General features: G+C 44.7%; 4 protein-coding genes across 8 annotated transcripts in view; all 4 read right to left on the reverse strand.

Moving 5' to 3' along the window:
- Positions 1-95: 95 nt before the first annotated feature.
- Positions 96-7,556, reverse strand: scyl2 (SCY1 like pseudokinase 2). Its single transcript, XM_088288305.1, has 18 exons — positions 7,382-7,556; positions 6,376-6,572; positions 6,150-6,307; positions 5,265-5,409; positions 5,041-5,190; positions 4,715-4,936; positions 4,523-4,639; positions 4,317-4,442; positions 4,076-4,252; positions 3,768-3,890; positions 3,408-3,521; positions 3,192-3,324; positions 2,997-3,115; positions 2,206-2,306; positions 2,056-2,122; positions 1,908-1,985; positions 1,711-1,833; positions 96-1,573 (listed from the first exon to the last, which is right to left on the reverse strand). The coding sequence occupies exons 2-18, from the start codon at positions 6,550-6,552 to the stop codon at positions 1,010-1,012; spliced, it is 2,694 nt and encodes an 897-aa protein (XP_088144431.1). The 5' UTR covers positions 6,553-6,572; positions 7,382-7,556; the 3' UTR covers positions 96-1,009.
- A 454-nt stretch (positions 7,557-8,010) lies between these two features.
- depdc4 (DEP domain containing 4) lies at positions 8,011-11,838 on the reverse strand. 2 transcript variants are annotated; one of them, XM_088288309.1, is made up of 9 exons: positions 10,749-11,838; positions 10,052-10,454; positions 9,781-9,914; positions 9,550-9,715; positions 9,235-9,461; positions 9,004-9,146; positions 8,809-8,934; positions 8,660-8,738; positions 8,011-8,578 (listed from the first exon to the last, which is right to left on the reverse strand). In XM_088288309.1, exons 1-9 carry the CDS (start codon positions 10,945-10,947, stop codon positions 8,379-8,381), a joined length of 1,677 nt encoding a protein of 558 aa, XP_088144435.1. In that variant the 5' UTR covers positions 10,948-11,838; the 3' UTR covers positions 8,011-8,378. The 2 variants fall into 2 exon arrangements, with proteins under 2 accessions (XP_088144435.1, XP_088144434.1); XM_088288308.1 differs by having other exon boundaries at positions 9,526-9,715.
- A 131-nt stretch (positions 11,839-11,969) lies between these two features.
- LOC148341113 (uncharacterized) lies at positions 11,970-14,205 on the reverse strand. Its single transcript, XM_088288310.1, has 7 exons — positions 14,053-14,205; positions 13,654-13,723; positions 13,362-13,562; positions 13,022-13,167; positions 12,731-12,940; positions 12,594-12,658; positions 11,970-12,498 (listed from the first exon to the last, which is right to left on the reverse strand). Exons 1-7 carry the CDS (start codon positions 14,133-14,135, stop codon positions 12,140-12,142), a joined length of 1,134 nt encoding a protein of 377 aa, XP_088144436.1. The 5' UTR covers positions 14,136-14,205; the 3' UTR covers positions 11,970-12,139.
- A 1,896-nt stretch (positions 14,206-16,101) lies between these two features.
- cald1a (caldesmon 1a) overlaps positions 16,102-18,807 on the reverse strand; it is a 30,577-nt gene continuing 27,871 nt past the window's right edge. For 3 of the 4 annotated variants that reach the window (XM_088288657.1, XM_088288655.1, XM_088288656.1), the window contains 7 exons: positions 18,696-18,739; positions 18,474-18,549; positions 18,035-18,175; positions 17,872-17,967; positions 17,285-17,353; positions 16,263-16,299; positions 16,102-16,189 (listed from right to left, as the gene is read on the reverse strand). In XM_088288657.1, the coding sequence (XP_088144783.1) occupies positions 16,176-16,189; positions 16,263-16,299; positions 17,285-17,353; positions 17,872-17,967; positions 18,035-18,175; positions 18,474-18,549; positions 18,696-18,739 (477 nt within the window). In that variant the 3' untranslated portion in view covers positions 16,102-16,175. Of the gene's footprint in view, positions 16,190-16,262; positions 16,300-17,156; positions 17,210-17,284; positions 17,354-17,871; positions 17,968-18,034; positions 18,176-18,473; positions 18,550-18,695; positions 18,740-18,807 lie in introns of all 4 variants that reach the window. The other variant, XR_015842088.1, reaches the window with a different exon arrangement.

The following is an 18,807-nucleotide window of genomic DNA, read 5'->3' on the forward strand; positions in this document are numbered from 1 at the left end:
TTGGGATTGTCATTATTATGCGATGTGTAATTTGCAAATTGCAGTTGAGCTACTTTTCTTTTCTCCATCACAAAAATAACAACACACTCCTGAAAGATTGTATACTTTCTTTCCTTTATATGTACACATTTTCATCGAACCACCTCAGATTATCATGAAATCAAAGATAACACACAAATGTCAGCAGTAGTGTATGGGAGATGCACAGTTGGAATGACCGGAAGCTTGCTGAAAGAGGCCTCCAGCAGAAACTCAAAATGACAATGTTTTATTTCAAATCCAAGCGGATCCGATAACCTGGGTGGACATCGGCGGATAAAGCAGAATAAACTATCAGAAATAATCATTCATTACTATTGCACAAGCTTCATCACCTAAGGCCTCTCAAACGTTCTCTCACGCCCAAATAAAAATGCACAGCACCTCTATGCGGCATCCAGTTAAAAACATTTGCGGACAAAAAAGTGCTAAAAACTATTGTGAGTTCTTTTTCTATTTAAAATCAATGATAGGAATGATTTCAAAAAAGACAAAAGCTAAATGCTCATTGGTCAAATTGAGAGGGAGGGGAAAGAAAGACAATCCAAGCAGAACCCTATAAGGCACAAGAGCCTACATTGCACCTTGTTAGCATTAGCATCTAGCTACAAGTGATAATCCAGTCATACTGCATTTAAATGAAGTGAAATGTCAATGTGTGTGTTTTAGTTTACTGCCACTGCAGATTGTTGGCATGGAGCTGGCCTGCAAAAAGGCCAAATTTCCCGGATGCTACACGTCCAGCTACCTCCCTCCCGGATGTCCTCAAAGATTCAGAAAGTAACTCTCAACTCCCGTGTGCGCCCCGAAGAACATCCAGTAGAAAAGAGTAAGAAACCCACAGCTTTGTAGAAGACAGCATACAAGAAGTAACACATTATCCTTCAAATACAAATGAGGTGCAGAATGTGAGCGCGATCAAAAATAGACAGCAAAATTGGACTCTATTTCAACTTCACATTGGATCTTTTCAGCCAAACAAGTCTTTTAGGTCGCTGTTGGCGGACGTACTGTGCTTCAGTCCGCTTTGGTTGGCGCCGGCGCTCATTTGAGAGAAGTTCTGCGGGCTGAAAAAGGGGTTCGCTTGCATCCCGAATCCCGCCGCCGGAGCGCCCGGCAAAGCGGGCTGAGCGTTCGGCGCTGGAACGAACTGGCCCAGCCAAGGGGTGCCGCCTCCGGGTGCCATTTGGTTGAGGGACACTTTGGGCTTGTTGGGCGTGAACAGGTTGTCTAGCGCCGACATGTTCACCTGGCCGTGGTTCTGCGCCAGAGCAGCAAAGTTGGGGGTGCTGGTGGCGGAGGCCATGCCGCCATAGACGGCAGGACCTGGCGGCCGCATGCTCATCCCCATGCTTGCCGACGGAAAGCCCATGGCCGGATTGAAGCCGTTGGAGACCGGCGCACCCATAGAGGAGGAGGGGAAGGCGGACATGGCGGGAGAGGCCTGCGCCATGGGCGCTCGCGGTGTGTTGCTCAAGGACATGCTGTTCAGGGACGCCATGTTGGTGAGCAGGCTGCTGGTCAGATCTTTCGTCTATAACAAAAACAGACAAGAATGAAATACATTTTGTGCTCTTTCTGAGCCACTCTAAGACGCCACCAAATCCTTGTTTCGATAAGGGAAGTAACACTATCATTGGTGTCGAGGAAGTATGTTGATTGAGAAAATACCTGCGAGTTGGCCGAGGCGGCCGGTTTGATGCTCTGCGGCGCCAGAGGCTGCTGACTCCTCAGTTTGGCCGCCTGCTCCTGTTCCTTAGCCAGTCGCTGCTTCTCCTCCAGAGTCAGAGACATCTGAAGACAGCATTGAAAAGTCGTGGATGACAAAAAAAAAAAAAAAAATTTAAAAAATGTTGTGGTCTTCTTACTCTATTAGGCTGCGGGGCTGCTGTTGAGGAGCTGTTCTCCTTCCCGTTCATCCCCGTGCTGCCGAAGATGTCATCGATCTGAACGAAGACAACGTAACATTGAATTCATTCAGTCACATTTCTTGCTTTTGTCCGGAAATAACCTCACCTGGTGCGACGACGATGGATTCTTGGCGTCCTCTGATGACTTCTCCCCAACGGAGATGTTCAAACTCCTGACAGAGAGACGACGGCAAGCACTTATAAAGATGAAGAAGAAGGCCACTTTTGTGTCGTCGGCGTTTCATCCGAAAATCACCTCTGCTGCTCCTGCATGATGTGCAGCTGCTCCAGCTTGGTCTTGTGCTCGGCCTCCATGCGGCTCAGCATCTCTCGGATGACCACCATGAACGAGTTGAACTGGAACGAGAATGAGGAAAAGAAAAAAAAAAAACACAATCATTTCAGAGATTCTGCAGGTGTCAGCATGTCTAATATTAACATTTTAATGCAACTTAAATGCAAATTTAACCCCTCCTCCATATAAACAAACGTGCGCACACATACATATTGTAATCATAATTAATTGCATGATTTCCATAATTAACGCGTTTTGTATTTTGGATCTGTTCTGAATGTACATTAAAAATGTTTTTCATACTCTTGTTAATTGACAAAAAAAGGTTTGGCTTGAGCCATGGATTTGTCTTAAGGTAATCTTTCTGCCAGAAGTTTGCATTTGCATTTCATGTTGGACATTGTTGACAGGAACATTTTTTTTCCCGAATTAAGAACAAATTAAATGGAAAATTTGCAACTTGTGGACTCCTGCTCATTTTGTTCACTGTAAATTGCAAGTGGTCCCCAGTCTCAGCAAATTATTGCTAAATTGATTACTTGTGGACTCCTTTGCACAACATTGTGTGCCTTCAGTGAAGTTTTAAACTGATGCGCGTTGTCATTAGTGATGCAGCTTTTCTGCAAAGGAGCCAGAAATGACACCAATGATCTTACACAAACATATCTTCAGGAATGCTGAATAAAATATGCCTCAAGTCCAAAGCGTCATTCCATGTAAAATGCATTTAATGAGCTGACCCTGATAAGTACCTGATTGAGGTTGAGGTTGCTGTCAATGCTGAGAGAGACCAAGTGCGGCAGGGACTTGGTGGCCAGGTTCTCCTTGGGGATGCCCAGCTTCTTGTGACTGAAGGTGCACTTGTAGATCCCTAAGTAGGTGACGGGTAAGTAAGCAATAAATAAATCAATCAAATAAATTCAGGAAGTCGATGAATAGACGCTGACCCAGGATGCCCATGAGCACCGCCGGTTCCCTGGAGGGGATCTGCTGCAGGAAGGGCAGGATCTCGTCAATGACAAACCACTTGTCCATGTATTCCAGGATCTTCCCGAGACACACCAGCGAGTTGACGCGCACCTACGCGGCCACGCCAAGGGAAATGTAAAACGTCACGATGGGCTTGTGCGTGCGTTTTTTCAGAGATTCGGAAAAAGACTCACGGCGAGCGAAGACGTCTGCAGGCAGGCAGATTTGATGCGAGGGATGAGAGAGTTCTTGATGGAGGGGTAGTCGATCAAGTTGGTGAACGTTGGGATGATGTTGAGGCACAGCTCCTGGAAGTTGTTGCACAACATGTCTCATGTGAATCTCTGCAGATTTGCACAGCAATTTTGAATTGGTGTCCCGTGAGTTAACTTCTTTTTCCTCATAATATCCCAGCACAATAATAATGATTCATAAAATTCTGTGACAAAGAGACACTACAAGCACTGTTGTTCGACGTTCTGCAGTCATCCTGCTGCGGTGTTATTGTGGAAGCGCTACACAATACTAAGAAAAGAAAAACACAAAGTGGCCACCTGGATCTGCACAGAGGGGGCGTCCAGGGCTCGGTAAACCATCGGCAGCACGCTGTTCTTGATGTCCTCCGCTGGCGTTTTGGTCAAGAGCAGGTCCATTTTTTGCAGGAAGATCAGCAGAATCTGCATGGGGACACAGGCGGGAGTTACAAAAGCGCTTCCTGCTCAAGAAGGTCAAGCAGCGGCTGACCACCTACCATGTTGCTAGCCTTAAGAAGCAAGGAAGGAAGTAAAAAGATACGTCTGATAAAGTGACAATGCACACGCTTCTGTGTTTGGCTTTTTCTGGAGGGAATGTTGGCGCGTACCTGGATGGGCTCCTGCTGCTTGAAGACGGGCGTGAGGTCGGGCAGGATGAGGCGGACGTATTCGTCCTTGGTGCACTCCTCTGCGATGAGCAGCACGTTGGGCAGCACGAAGGGCACCATGTCCGGGTTGATAAACTCCGAGGTGAGAGACGGAAGGATGCGGTAGACCACCACTCTCTGATCAAAAAATGGATTTCTCGTTTTGGTATTGATTCTAATTCTACCATTAATCCGAGTTTACCTTGGGGAGTTTTGGGAGGACTTTGGGGAGGCCCTTGTAGAACTGTGACTTCTGCAGATTATCCCTTTGGAAGAGCGAGTCAAAGTACTGCAGCGTCACCGCGCCCACATCGTCGAAAAATGGAATCTTTTTTTTTTTTCAGACGGGAGAAATCCATCAGTTGCATGGAAAATGAGGACGAAGCGTTATCGGGTGCCGACGTCAACCTTGGTCATCTGGTCGGCGTCGGGGCGCACGTTGGGCGTGATGCTGAGCAGCATTTTCACGTGGTCGCGCACCTCCGCTGGGAGCTTGTTCAAGAGCGCCGGACTAATGTTGGTGAGCTGCAATGCATCAAAGACGTCCGTTAGAAAAGTCAATCGCGCGTCGGGGTTGCGTCGTCAGCCCTCAACAGCCACCTGGTCGAGTTGGCGGCTGAAGCTCTTGAAGATGTCGTGCTTGTTGACGGCGAAGACGGGCTTGCCCTCGTTGAAGACGGCGTGCGCCACCACGCCCAGCGAGTACATGTCGGAGGCCGTGTCGCAGCTGACCGACAGGATGTACTCGGGCGCCAAGTATTCGGGGTTGGGCAGGCACAGCGGCGGCAGGTTGGGCTCCCATTCCTTACACGAGTATTTGGGCTGCGAGTGAAGTCGACAAAATGGCAGATGTGCCGCACTTACAAGTGGAAAATTGACTCACTAAAAAAAACAATGGACAGTGTATCACATCTCCTTTCACTCACATCAGTGTCTGACGGGTTGCTGGATGAAATACTGAAATCAAAGCCCATGATCTTCCACGATCCACTCTTATTGAGAATAATGTTCTCCGGACACAAGTTGCCGTGGACCATCTTTACTCCGTTGTGCAGGAAGGACAAACCCTCCGAGATCTGAAATGATATTAAAAAGGAGACTTTACCGTCTGATTTTGAATCTGATGGCGTTTGGTGTTCTTTCGTCTCACCTGCAGCAGGCCGTACTTGGTCTCCACGTCGTACAGCTTGTACTCTTTGATGTCGTTGGGGACGGGGCTGGGCAAGTTGTCCCAGTGGCCCAGCACGTTGGACAGACTGGCAAAGACCGGCTCCGTGCAGAAGGCCAGACAGTCTCTGGAGGGGAAAAAAAAACTGAGCGAAACTTTGACACATTTTCCAATCTTGTTCTTCTAATTGTGGGGTCAAAAGGAGTGGAAGAACCTGAAAAAAAGTTACTTGTAGAAAAGGCAAGGTTTGTTGCTCTTTGTTTGAATGGCAACAAAATATTGTGCAAATTGCGATGGATTACTAAAAGTTACAAAAAATGTCTTTTGTCCACATTGTCAACTTTGTTTGGGAAAACTTTGAAAACCAGTATTATCATTTGCAAACATGTAAGAACGAGGAGACGAGGATAGGGGGAGAAGATAAATGTTTTCCTTTGGGCCATTCAAATATATTTTAATTGTGTTAGCTTAATGGCATAATTGCCAACAGTCCTTCTTAATTTACTGCTACAATAGCAATAAATATTCCATGTGCTTGCTAAATATTGTGTTTTAATTCTGCTGGCATCTACTGTAATGTTACCATCATTCATTTGTGTTCCAATTTATTGCCTTCACTTGTTTTATGTTTGCTATTTTGTGTTCAATGTAAAGTGCTTTGTTTCACTTGTAGCTGTTGTGAAATGTGCTACATAAATAAAGTTGAATTGTATTAGCATATTAGAAAATAACCTGTAATAGTAAATGTCCACTCTACTACATCGAAATTATACTTTGGCAATAACCCAAAATGCAAGTCCATTTTTTCAGTGGCACCCAGTATGTTTGTCCCACCCCGTGTGGACACAAGAAGAGTGTACTAGTCACCGTGACTCCTCCAGAGGATGCTGAACAGTCAGTAGACGGGGGTGTCGCAGTCGGGTCAGCTGTTGCACTCCTCGCTTCAGGGAGTCCACAATTTGGTCCTTGTCAAACTTCTGGTACTTGTCAATCATTTTCTTATCAAAAACAAACACGGCCACTTCCTGGAAATGACAGAACACATGCTGTAAGCATTTCTGTCACCACAAAGCGGTGGTATAATATGACACACCTGCTTGGTGGACTTCTTGGTGCCGTTGTAGATTCTCCAGCACATGCCGGGACCTCCGCTGGCGATGTGTCGGCCCACCTCGAACTCCCGCGTGACAGGGTTGCCCATGACGGCGCTGGTGACGTCCGCCGTCACTTTGGTGACCGTGCTTTTCAGTTTGTTCAGCATGGACTCCATGTTGAGGTCAGAGTGGGCAGCTGGAAGGAAGCATAGGCCCCGGTTGGGATTCCACAAGAGGTAAGACGTTCATTTTTTTTGGATTAATCATCAAAGAAATGTTTCTTAGGCACGTCTCGCCAAATAAGGGGTTCAAAACACTTGAAAGGGAAGTTGATGCCAGGTTTTAAAACGGGAAGTCTGACAAAAGAACACAGTTGATGTTGATGTCACTGTACAGCTCTTGGGTGAAATTTTGTTTTTTGGGGGTTGATGTAAACCTAAAATGAAAACTGAGTCTGTGCATAATTGTCTGCTGCAAGCACTCGCAAATCTAACATGAAATCTATTTGTATGCAGGCAAGAAACATTTTCAGTGTTTGTCAATTAATAATTATCATATTTTCCAGTTTCACTGTCAGGAACTGAGCTTTTTAATACACCATGCGTTAATCATTTTCGTTCTGTGTTCTCTGCATGATCTTGGCAAGGATTATTTCCATTTCAATACTCCTACCTACTGTTTGGAATGACAGTATGAACTGATTATATTTTTAGAAGAACAATCACACGAGAAGCATTATTGATGACAAGCTCGTCGTGGCTCGGACAGGTTCACTCAACTAACTTAAAGCGATAACTTGATTGATTAACGGCAGTTTGCTGACACTTGAACAGTCTGTGACGTGAAAGCGCACCAGTTTAAAAATTTCTATTTAATATTCCTGAAATGATTCACCGCGACAGTCGTGAAGCGACGCTAACTAGCCGACAATGCGCAGCAACACCGCAGTCGCTCGTAACGATCAAGAGTCACAAAGTGCCATTTGGTCAAATCGCGGTAACTTACACGAATAACGTAGAAAATGTCACCAGGTGACTTGTCTGAAAAAGCCCACTCCCCAAGGAGCGCTGTCACTGGCGTGTGTGACTCACAGTCCCCATGTTTTCACGTAGGTAGCCTACGGAATGAGCTAACATGCTAGGCTAGGACGCCTGACAATGCTACTTCCGGGTTTGACGGACCTAAAGCGACGTCATGTTTTCTGGGCCGGTCACTATTTTGCAATCACCAATACTGTGGAGTTTAATGCGGTCCCTTTTTCGCAATCACAAATATGACTACATAGGCAATATAATTAATATAAGCGAATTTAACGCATTGAAGCGTGATAACTAATGGTCAATGAATAAGGTCTAGTAACTTAAAGATAAATACTTGATCTTTTCGCGGGTTTGGTGAACGCACGTCGAAGTCACGTGTTTCTTAGGGCTCACCATTTCGCAAACACAAATGCAATGCTAACGTAAATGGCCACTATTTCGCACAGATCCCGGACGTATAGACGTGCATATAATTAAATAAATAAATACATTTGACAATTAAAAACTAAATGACTAAAGGACATAGAAGGTATATAGTTTTCAGCAGTTTAATTAAAATTGAACATATTTAATCACAATACATAAAAAAATTACAATAAACAGAGCACAATCAAAAAAGTATTAATAAACACAAATAAATCATTTCAGTGGAATAAAGTGCATTCTAAAATGGTTCCTGTGAACTAAAGTAGTGGCGCTTCAATCTATCGCATCTGTAAATGATTAAATGACGCAAGTGCACGCAGATTCATTCATTATTTTTTGACACATCAACTTGATTTAAATAGCAAATAAAACAGAAGCCACTAACAATCCCTTTGGAATTCAACAAACATCCAACCTTTGAGACTGTCCGTGATTAAGGGCTATACAAATAAAATTGACTTGACTTGACTTAATCGCTAAAAAGATTCCAATTCCAAAGTAGCATATCCCATCAAGACAATTGCACTTGTGTTTGTTCAGATGGTGCTGCACACATTCTGGAGGAAGACCACGGGGTGATGCTTCTCAAACTGCTTGAGGCGCCTCCTCTTCACCCTGCTGCTCACAGAAGACGAGTTCACGTGGAGGGTGAGAAGGCGCTTAAGGCTCTCGTGCGTGGCGTTGTCGCGCCGCTTCCGGTATTCCTGAGGTGTCACCTGCTCGCAGAAGGCGATCGCTGCAACCAGGGAACAAACCGGCAGCTTCAAGGGATGTACTGGTGTACTTAATGAAGTGTCCCGTTTCAACAAACTCTTACTGGTGATGGAGTCAGCATCTTTGCCATCCTGCATGGCGTTCAGTGTTTTGTGCACAGCTTTGATGAGGGAGGTGGGAGTCTAAAAATATGGAGGAAAAAAACACACTTTTTAATATTAATTTTATAAACACATACTGAACAAAAATTACCTTAAAGAGTTCTGAGTGGTTATCCATGAGAAACAGCACCAAGGTCTCGCTCTGCGCGCGCGTCAGTTGGTTATTTTGGATAATGGCCTTCTGAAAAGCGCGGCAGACCACAGCCCGGTTGTCCGCCTGGAAGTAAAACATACCAGTGAGTGCTGGGACTGAGCCACTGGCATTTGTCTTTGCGTGGGAGGTTACTTGTTTTTGGACGCGGCAGGCGTGAGGGCACGCCGCCGCCGCCATGAAGGCCAAAAGATGCCGGAGCTCGTCCCGCGCGCTCGTCTGCAGCAGGTGCAGGCACAGCTGTGAGGCTCTGATGGCGTGGTGCACCTTGGCTTCGTCTGTAAGAAAATCAGTCCGAGTGTCACGTTTAGGTCAGATTTAGGTAAAAGATAAAATGGGCTGCATGGTGTTATGGTTTTAATATACCCAGCAGTTTGAGAATAGCTACGTGCACGTCCAGGTAGCGTCCCGAGAGCAGTGGCGCTTTCTCTCGCCCATCATAGTGTTTGGCGATGGCATCAAAGAGGAGTCGCTTTGCCCGTTCCGACGGCTTGGCGACATCTAGTCGCTGGAATTGCTCCCCGGTGGCCACAATCAGCCGGTCGGGGAGGAGCTCGAGGCAGTCTGCGGCGGCTGACAGCCACCCGTCCCACCTGAGGACGTGGGATCAGCACGTTTTAAGCGCTTTTGTTGAGAAGACGTGTGAGAGGAACTCACTGAGGGAAGTTGAGGAACTCTGACAGCTCTCTCTCCAGGCATGTGTTGGGGATCACAAGGTCCTGCAGAGGAGTCCTCCGAGCTCGAGTGTGACTCGTGGTAGGAGACGCCAGGATGCCGTCCAAGAAGGGCAGCTCCACAGTCTGTAACAGCTGAAGCAATGCTTGCTGTTTCCACACTTCCTCTACCACTGCAAAGCAACAGCGGAGCCCCTCAGTTCACTTCACGCGAACAAAATTCCCGTCTGAAACTGACCTGTCTGAGGCAGGAAGGGGGATGTGGTTGGAGGGGGAGACGGCCGCAGGTTGATGGATCTCAGGAGCCTCTCCACCTTCCTGTCAGCTGGTCCCACAGCAAGAGGATTGGAGATCGTGTGCACATCGTTCATCCTGCATAAAAAAAACTTGGTTGAGTCATGGAAAACACATAATAGGGATCCCCTACATATTCACGGTTTTACGATTTTGTGCAATTTCCGCAACACCCTATGAAGTCAATTCAATGACTAAACATCTGTAAATTCCACCTGAGATGCTTCCTTTTCTTCATCTCCACTTCCTCCTCAGTCTCATTGTTGGGATCCTGTTCCTTGCGCTGCAGAAAGCGGTACAAACTTCTGGCGCCATCCTCAAATGTCGCCTCCTTGTCCCGGCGAAAGAGCCTGGAGCCTACCGGCTCAAACACCCCGGCCACCATCAGGGCCTGGCACAGCCGGACGGCCGTGAGGCGCGACACCTCGCCACCCCCGGCGTCTAAGGCGGCGTTTTGCATCAGGTAGCTCAGCATGACGTCCACCGCATCAGAACCTGCAAAGCTGTTGATGTGGACGTGCAGGTTCCTCCGACGGTGGCGCACCTCCACCTGAGTGCGCAGGGCGTGGATGATGTTGTTCCACAGCTGCGTGGCACCAAAAGGTCCAGATATACCTGCTAAGATATTTCAAAATGCATATTAATTCTAAGTAACGTAGCTACAATATAATATAATAGTACAATGGCCAGCATGTATTTATCTACATTTCAAATGCAGGGACCACTTAAATAATTTCATCATCTGACGAAACAAAATAACACAACCTAATTGGGTCGACTTTTTAATATTTGAAGGAGAATGTAAACTTGCCTTCAAACACCACAACACATCAACATCTCAGTCACGGCTTGAGTAAAATATGATATAAGTAGACAATGTTTTTAAAAGCAACTTTTGTCATAAATCCTTACCACGATAGTGCAAATTGTCTCGAAAACTTCGCGTTTGGCTGTTAAGTCGCCGAAATCGAGGTGTCAAATCAACCGCCATTCTGGTCAAACATGTGACGTCATCGCATTTCTTCTTCGTCTTGCTCTGGCTCAAAGGTTGTCGAGGTGTGCAAAGCACAGTGCTCCCACCATGTGGCAAAAACACGCATTTGCAACGCATTAAATTACAGAGTACAGTACTTGTAAAAATAAAATAAATAAACGAACAAACAAACAAAGAAATAAATGCAAATAAATAAACACAAATAAATATAAATAAATAAATAGATAAGTAAATAAATAAATAAATAAATGATGTGGCACTGGTCCGTGTTCCTTTCGTTTATTCAATTTTGAAACGCAAATTCGAAAAACAAATGTAGGTGCGCATTTTACAGTCGTCACTTTTAAAATAAAAATGTAACAATTCGAGCGCCATTTAAAAAAAATGTGCGTTCTTCTGCAAAGGCCTTGAATTTCTGTTTGCATTTTTAATCGGGCAACTGGAGCAAAGTCAAATAAAACGTATAGGGAGTGCGTCCTCTGCTGGGGATTATGTGGTACTGCACAGCCCACGCATTTCACGTCGACGTCTATTGACCATAACATTTAAAGCCAATGACCTAGACACTCAACAACTGCTCCATTTTCAGGGTTCTAGAACACGATTTACAAGCTTTGGTGACTCTACAACCCTCTGTTCACCCAGAATGGACGTAAAATGGTCGTTTCGATCACTTCCGTCAAATAGTTCATAGCTCTGCCCCGACAGACTGAGGGCTGGAAGGTTTTAATTTTCGATGCTCAATAAAATGTTCACATTTATTTATTATTCTTTAATAATTGATCTACCCCACATTGAGACACACCTCGAACTGAGCTCTGCAGCCACAGCTGCTTGCGTTCCATTTGGAGATGGATCGTTGCAGAACATAGGATCGTCTTCAGGCGCTACGCTGGGGCCCTCTTGTGGACAGTATGAATAATGCTGCCAGTGACAACCTCCATGAATTCAAAACAAATCTTGATGCCGTTTTACCATTTGTTTCTCGTGCCATACATCCTATTTTTGCTCTAAAAATAAAAATGGGAACTCGAAAACGAAAATAAAATAGCGAGTCGTTTTTCTTTAATTTCCAAATGTAGTATCGATATCCCCAAAAGAGACGTGTATGCCACTTTTACACAATAGACAGCCCACAATTTAATTTTGTACTCTTTACATGGCCATTACTTTATTCTTAACATTGAATTCATATTGATATTTCAATAGTGAAATCAATGCTGACAAAATATACAGCCCGAAACATAAAAACTGCTATGTTAAATACACACACACACACACCCCCACACACACATTCTTTCACCACTACTCAGTCATCTTTATTTGGGGTGTCTATTTTCCTTTTGACAGCGGGTATTCTGAGCCTTTTAGCTGCCTGGCTGTGTCCACGCTCAAGTCTCGCGCTGACCTCGGCAGAGCTACGTCTTCCATCCGAGGTTACCTTGCGTCTGGCAGCTGTAGCTCTGGAGCGCGCTGATGCCAAGCTGGCGTTTGGGTCGCGGGCAAACATATGCAGGGCTGCGGCGATTCGAGATGGATTGTTGTGGATTTCTCGGAAGGCTTTCACTGCGGCCGCGGCTGAGGTAGCGAGGGACTTGTCGCTCTTGACCATAGATGACAGCTTTTGGCACATGGCTTCAAACTCTAATGCCGCAGCTTGACATAAGGCTGGAATTCAAGAAACAATCATCTTTGTGAAAATAAAAAAAAAAAAAAATAAATAAAATTCTGCCTCCACTTTGAAAGTGTGTTTGAATACTTGCCTTCTTCCGAAGCATCCTCTTGCACATCTACGAGCACCACCTCCATGTCTGGTTCTTCTGGCCAGCTGTTATTGTTGTAACAAATTAACAATAAATACACTTTATTGAAGCATTCATTGATAAGAATGATACATCACATGTAGCAGTGATCGAGAGTTGGGCAGAACGCTCCGTTTGCTGCGGCGACGACATAATTGCCCCCGCGATCCTCCTCCAAATCAAACTTCCCCACATCCAAGGCTGAACGCGGTGCTTCAAAAAGGGACTGGCGCACGTCGATGTTGTGGTTGTGCTCGTTGCAAATGCTCACCATTGTAGGGAAGACGGGCAGATGAGAATCTGCACTTCTGAGGAGAGCGACATGAAACCATGTCCTTCGAGATATCAAAGGTAGCGAAACAAAATATGTCCTGAAAGTCACAGCAAACCTGACGTACAGACTCCGCCTGCCTCTGCTCACTTGAGTGCGAAGCAGTGTCACACTCATTTTTGCAGGACAGTCCGTGTTTTTGCTCTGGCCAGGCACTTTGACAGGGCCGCGGGGTCTTGTTTTATGCTGGCACCTGTAGTCCACCTTTTAAGACACACACAGGTATTAATGGGCGTGGTCTGGCATAAGCACAACAATGCAATCTTTTGGTTGCTTGAGGGCAACTCAAGACACACACACACACACATATATACAGTCTATATACATTTATAGGGAATTATAAGGAATATATTTTCATAATCACCATCCCTACCCGGAAGTGGTATGAAGCCCATCACCTTAAAAATAACTTTCTGTCCCTTAGTGGCATATGTTCGGTCCACCCTCCAGCCGACTGTGTGCGATTTCAGCCACAACTGGATTTCATCTTTGGATGACAAAACCATTCGAAAAGTTGCCTTAAAGTCAACGTGAGCATCTGCCTCTCTGATGAGGTCAAAATCGCAGACGTGATAATCATAGTTGTCTGGCAGATAGTCCTACGAAGCACAAAGCGCAACAAGAAAAGCATGAGCGCGTCTGGACTGGAAAATGCGCTCATTGCAACATTAAAGAGAAGGCAAGAAATACCTTTAAAGCAGGAAACTCGGAAATATTCTTGCTGAGACTGGTGCATGTAAATCTCTTCTTCTCGCGGGAACTTGAGGTCGTGCAAAAAAAAATGTGGGTTGTGTTTATAAAGTTCATCGTCTCCACATGCACAAACATGTACGATATAGTTATTTTATTTTCCTCTCACTGAGAATCACAAAGTGCACGCTCAGGATGATCAAAGTTTGTTGCAAAAAATATCCAAATTACTTTGATAAATCACCGTAGTTCAATGTACTGGAACAAAATTAGGATCAAAACATTCACCGTGTTGTTTGCAGGTTAGCACGTAGAAGAAAACATCAGCTTTTTTTTTAAGCGCCCAAGCTAGTTGCGTCTGGGTTCAACGTTAAAAACGGATACAATCATTTCTCTTACCCTTTAAAGGTAATTGCACTCCATCTATTCACGGTTGGTTTGCAACTTGGAGAAACGGGAGGCGCGTTCGCAGGTATTTGCATGTCTTCGTGTTCGCGGAAGCAAGTTGAAGAGACCGGAAGTAAACCCACTGGCGTTCTAGGCAGGAAAACGCCCCGCTTTAAAATGATTGGCTGACGTATGCACGAAGGACACGCGAGGACACGCATTACTGCATACAAACCGGAAGAAAAACATGTTCTGTGCGCGCTCGTGTACAGTGAACCCTCGTTTATCGCGGGGGATACGTTCCTAAAATAAGCCGCTATAGGTGAAATCCGCGAAGTTAGTCATTTTTTATTTTCTTAATTTTTTCTAAATTTTACAATGCATTTGATATGATGCATTGTGGTTTGTGTGTGGAGATGAGAAGTTGTGGTCCTGCAGTGCCACCTTGTGGCATTGCAGCGTTCGTTTTAAGCGTGTTATTTCTTATTTTTTTCCCCATTATTCCGCGAAAGATGAAGCGCGATATAGCGAGGGATCACTGTATATATTATCAAAATGAAAATTTTAATTCAATTTCTTACACTCATATATGAATGCAAAAGAGGGAATGGGGTAAAACTCCAACCCCCACCTCCCAAAAATAAAATTAGAAGTACTGGGGTCAACACTAACTCATTTAACTAGATGTATTTATCACAATAATAATGTAAAGTAGCAGGTATAAGATATATGCACATTTCAATGACAATTCAAATAACTGAAGCAATCGTACTCTTGTCAAATCGCAATGCCTTTATTCCGTTGTTGCGTCAGTGGTAAAATGCTTTGAAAACATGCAACCACTTTGGAAGCGTGCGTGACATTGGGAATGTTCTTCACAGAGACTAACATGACAAATGTGTACAAATGTGTGGTGTGTTGCGGCATTTAACAAAGTTTCTGGTTAAACATGAAATTAAAAAGAAACATTGACAAAAGGTAAAGAAAACAACAAAAAAAACGCATTGAAACATTCATAAAATAGAAAATGTTTTGGTCGAGCCTCTCCTGCTTTTTTCCGAGGCGGTGGAATGTGATTGTCTGACGTTGGAGCAGGAACAGAAATCAATGGAGCTGATTTAAGACAAGAGAAATCCTCATTCAAAATCTTCCAAACGTAAACACTTCCTTGCTGTGAGGTGTCCGTGTACGCTGCCTCAGCGCTCGTGAAGCTTCTCATTGCAATCCGAAGGCCTGATAAAGTACATAGTGGCTTGTCCTTGGACTAGCGGGAGGCACCCTGATTTCTACTAGAGCGTGCATAAAAGCAATAACGTTTTTTTTTTTTTTAAGTCAAAGGTAAAATGGCTGCTTTGCCTTTTTTCTCTACATTTATATATTTATATATATAAAAGTTTGAAGGCATCACGTGCACCTGCTTTAAAGAGGAATGTCAGAAGCTACAAAAAACAAACATAAATAAGAGGATAATAAAAAGTCATAATGGCCTTTTTGTATAGTCAACACTGCCTGTTGGTGGAATGTTCATGAATACAAAAAAAAAAAGCAAAGAAGTTTTTGTTGTGAGTATAAGGATGTTAGATAGGATACTGTATGACGACCATATAAGTTTTAGCATACGTTACCAAGACCGTTGCTGTGCTATTGGAAGACATAATAACCGTGACTTGAGCTAAATTCTACAAGTGCTTATATTTTTATCCCCAAGTGGTTGGAATAAAAAAAAGAGTCATGTGTGAAGCTTTTTGCTTTAAATATAAATTAAAAAAAAAAGATGGATGGAATGAAACTTGATGAGGGCTTGCGCGATGTCACCCTGGGAAAAACCTGATATTAAATCTACTCTCTCAACTTCACTGCAATTACTTTTGAACATTTCATAATCATAATATCCAATTTTCACAGCATTTGGTTTCTTTTAGAAAGCAAATAGAAACGTGCAAAGGCACCTAAAGTGGCCACCGTACAAAAAGAAAAAAAAGTAGTGACGTTTGTGTACAATGCTGAGACGTTTTTTTTTTTTTTGTCTTTTTTTCGGGGTCCCTCTTTGGGATTGTGGTCTTTCTTTTTTTTTGGTCTTCAAGCCAAAGTCTTGGATTGTCATGGCCTTGGCTTTAAAAGGCTCCTTCTGGACATTAGTGGCCCATACCTGGAGGGGACAGAACAAAGATTTCAATGGTGATTGAAAAACAGTCAACAACAAGTTGGTTGCGCTCGCTCACCATTGGTGACTGATTTGGTCTCGCCTCTCCCTGCCGCCTGCCACAAAAAAAAAATAAAATAAATAAAATAAAAAAAAGCCATTAGCGTTCTTGTCCACCTAACTGACAGCGTCCCCTTCAACTATTGTCAAGTGAGCCCACAAACCAATCTTACCAAGGAAGCCAACAAGGAAGGAAGGAAGGAAACGTGACACAAACGTGTACACGGGTGGGACGGACGTCCATTTGCAACACTTCAAACAGCGCGCGTGTGTGCGTGCGTGCGTGCATGCGTGCGTGCGTGCACAGTATATCCATGTCAGCTGACATGTTTGCAAATGCGAGCTGATGACGTTCCACCCAAAGTGCAGGAGTGCAAATTGGCCACATTGGAAGCAGATGTCGTAAAGAATGGTTCCATTAAGGACATAAAAAAGGTAAAGCAGAGTGCAAGTGGAGCAGATTTGTGCTTCCTGGAAGCCAAAAGGCCAGCGTGTCAAAGAGCCATCGGTGAAAAGCTCGCAGTTGGACAAAGTCGCCATCACGAGTAGCGTCTTTTCTCATTTACGTTTTTTTATGAGGCAGAATTTACACTAAAGTGACATCTTATTGGTTTTGCTGGCGAGTTATGTAACACTTTAAAACAGCTTCTCTTTTTTTCTGTAAAATCGTATGCTCTGCTTCTAAAGGTCATTCTTGAGAAAGAAACAATTCAAAGAGATTAGCTGTCGCAAGGATGGTATTTTGCATTAAAATTGTATTTTTTTCCAGCCCATTTAAAAGGCAACTCTTTTCTACAGAACTAACACTGTCCAACTGGTGAAGATAAAAAAAGAAAAAAGAAAATAAGTGATTGTGCGGCAGCAAGTGCCAGATATTTTTGTAATCATAAGAAGATATATAAATATTTTTTACCTCTGCAGGCTTTTCCCAGATTGTAACGAGTACATCAACTAGCTATGAGAGTTCTTTTAGGAGAAATACAAACCAACATTCACAAAAATACAATTTGTCAATGACGCGCCGTTTCAAGACTAACGCACCTTGGTCGGAGAGGAGCCTTTGTTTTCCCATAAACTCCTCTTGTTGGTCACGTCCACAGGCTTCAGGTCCTGGAAAAGAAGCACATGTCATCAAAGCTGCAAAGCGCCACGTCAACTGCTCAACAAGTCCAAACAGACAAAACTTCCTTCCTCCTTAAATCCCTCTGGTAATGATCTTGGGGTCGAAAAGTCTGGCACGCACCCCCAAGTTAAACGCTGCTTCACTGGCGATTCAGTGAGCACCTTTCGAGAAATCTGCTGCACATGCTATTCTCACTGCAACCAGCAGATGTCACCATAAACACTCCATTGTGACTAAAAAGGCCTTCCGATTTATGAAGTTCGATAAGAACGCCTCACCTTATGTGCTCAGACTGGATCTCATGAATCTGAGCACAGTAAATTCATTGTGGAGATTACAAGATTGTTTAATTTTTAAAAGGACAAGCTGATCTCGATTTTTTTCCAGCACTAAAATGACAGCTTTCATGGCACCGACTGGTTGCCATATTGAGCTGGCGTGCTCTGAAGAAAAATGCGACCGCCAATTTTGAGTTTCGCCAGGCGTTGCCATGGTGACGACCTACCGATGGCCTTCCTCCCGACGCCTTGCCGCTCTCGGGGGTTTTATTCAGCCAGTCGTTGATGCGGCCCGCCACGCCCGTCTTGATCACAGCTGCTTCCTGTTTGGGCAGAGGCCAAAAGGTGAGCGTGTTGGCGCCCAAAACGCCGCCGCCATCCTGCCGTTACCTTAAAGGCGCTGCCGCTGCTTCCTGGCGAGCTGAACACGTTGCCTTTCTCCCACATGCTCTTGATGTTGCGTATGCTGTCGGTCACCGCCGGGAGATCAACGGCGCCCGAGCGAGGGGATCGCGACTCCTTGTTCTCTCGCTGCGGCGACACAAGTCGGCGGCGATTAACTCAGGTGTGCCGGCAGTGCTGACAAATGTGCGCCTTTGCAAATCAACTGCAAAATATGCTGAGTGCGATCGAAAAGGAATGAATCGCGAGCTGGGATGGAGGACGTGTGGGAGATCAACACTAGGACGGAATTCAACTCCCACACCAAACTACACATTTTGGGCTACGTCGTTAGCGACACTTGCGTAAATCAAATGCGGTTGTGTTCCATTCTTAAAAAAAAATATTCCAAGGCATGACGGCCTTATCAAGTATCCTCCGAACTGACCTGAGCGGCCGAGGTGTACTGCTCCAGTCGGTTGTCAATCTTGGACACCACGGGCGAAGGGGACATCTTTACTGTGCTGTTGTAGTGGCGAGCAGCAGGAAAAGAAGAACTTATTTGAACATTTTACAGCTTGCCTGGGGCCATTTACATTCCTCTCTGGCCAAACGGGAGCGCAGGGGGTTTGCAAGCACAAATAAAAGCTTGTTTATTGATCGGTTTTACCTTTTCTGGGCTGACTTGTTGAGAAACTCGGCACGCTCGCCAATCTGTAAGGAAAAGTGCGACTAATGAACGTTGGAACGACACACTGTCCGCCTTTGGGGAACTTTTTATG

Source organism: Idiotropiscis lumnitzeri, chromosome 2 (genome assembly GCF_059441095.1).
Source record: "Idiotropiscis lumnitzeri isolate Australia: NSW breed Sydney's pygmy pipehorse chromosome 2, RoL_Ilum_1.0, whole genome shotgun sequence".
In the NCBI taxonomy this organism is placed as follows: Eukaryota; Metazoa; Chordata; class Actinopteri; order Syngnathiformes; family Syngnathidae; genus Idiotropiscis; species Idiotropiscis lumnitzeri.

What these genes read in the sequence shown, in the direction of transcription:
- scyl2 (XM_088288305.1), bottom strand. Translation starts at nt 6,552, where the DNA reads ATGGAGTCCATGCTGAACAAACTGAAAAGCACGGTCACCAAAGTGACG. An exon ending in CCAAGTACGGCCTGCTGCAG is followed by an intron (nt 5,191 to 5,264) that starts GTGAGACGAAAG and finishes ATATCATTTCAG; the next exon opens with ATCTCGGAGGGTTTGTCCTT. An exon ending in GCAACCCGTCAGACACTGAT is followed by an intron (nt 4,937 to 5,040) that starts GTGAGTGAAAGG and finishes CTTCACTCGCAG; the next exon opens with CCCAAATACTCGTGTAAGGA.
- depdc4 (XM_088288308.1), bottom strand. Translation starts at nt 10,947, where the DNA reads ATGCGTTGCAAATGCGTGTTTTTGCCACATGGTGGGAGCACTGTGCTT. An exon ending in AAGAAAAGGAAGCATCTCAG is followed by an intron (nt 9,915 to 10,051) that starts GTGGAATTTACA and finishes TTTTTTATGCAG; the next exon opens with GATGAACGATGTGCACACGA. An exon ending in CCTGCCGCGTCCAAAAACAA is followed by an intron (nt 8,935 to 9,003) that starts GTAACCTCCCAC and finishes TTTTACTTCCAG; the next exon opens with GCGGACAACCGGGCTGTGGT.
- LOC148341113 (XM_088288310.1), bottom strand. Translation starts at nt 14,135, where the DNA reads ATGCAAATACCTGCGAACGCGCCTCCCGTTTCTCCAAGTTGCAAACCA. An exon ending in GACAGAAAGTTATTTTTAAG is followed by an intron (nt 13,168 to 13,361) that starts GTGATGGGCTTC and finishes GTGTCTTAAAAG; the next exon opens with GTGGACTACAGGTGCCAGCA. An exon ending in AGAGGATGCTTCGGAAGAAG is followed by an intron (nt 12,499 to 12,593) that starts GCAAGTATTCAA and finishes CTTGAATTCCAG; the next exon opens with CCTTATGTCAAGCTGCGGCA.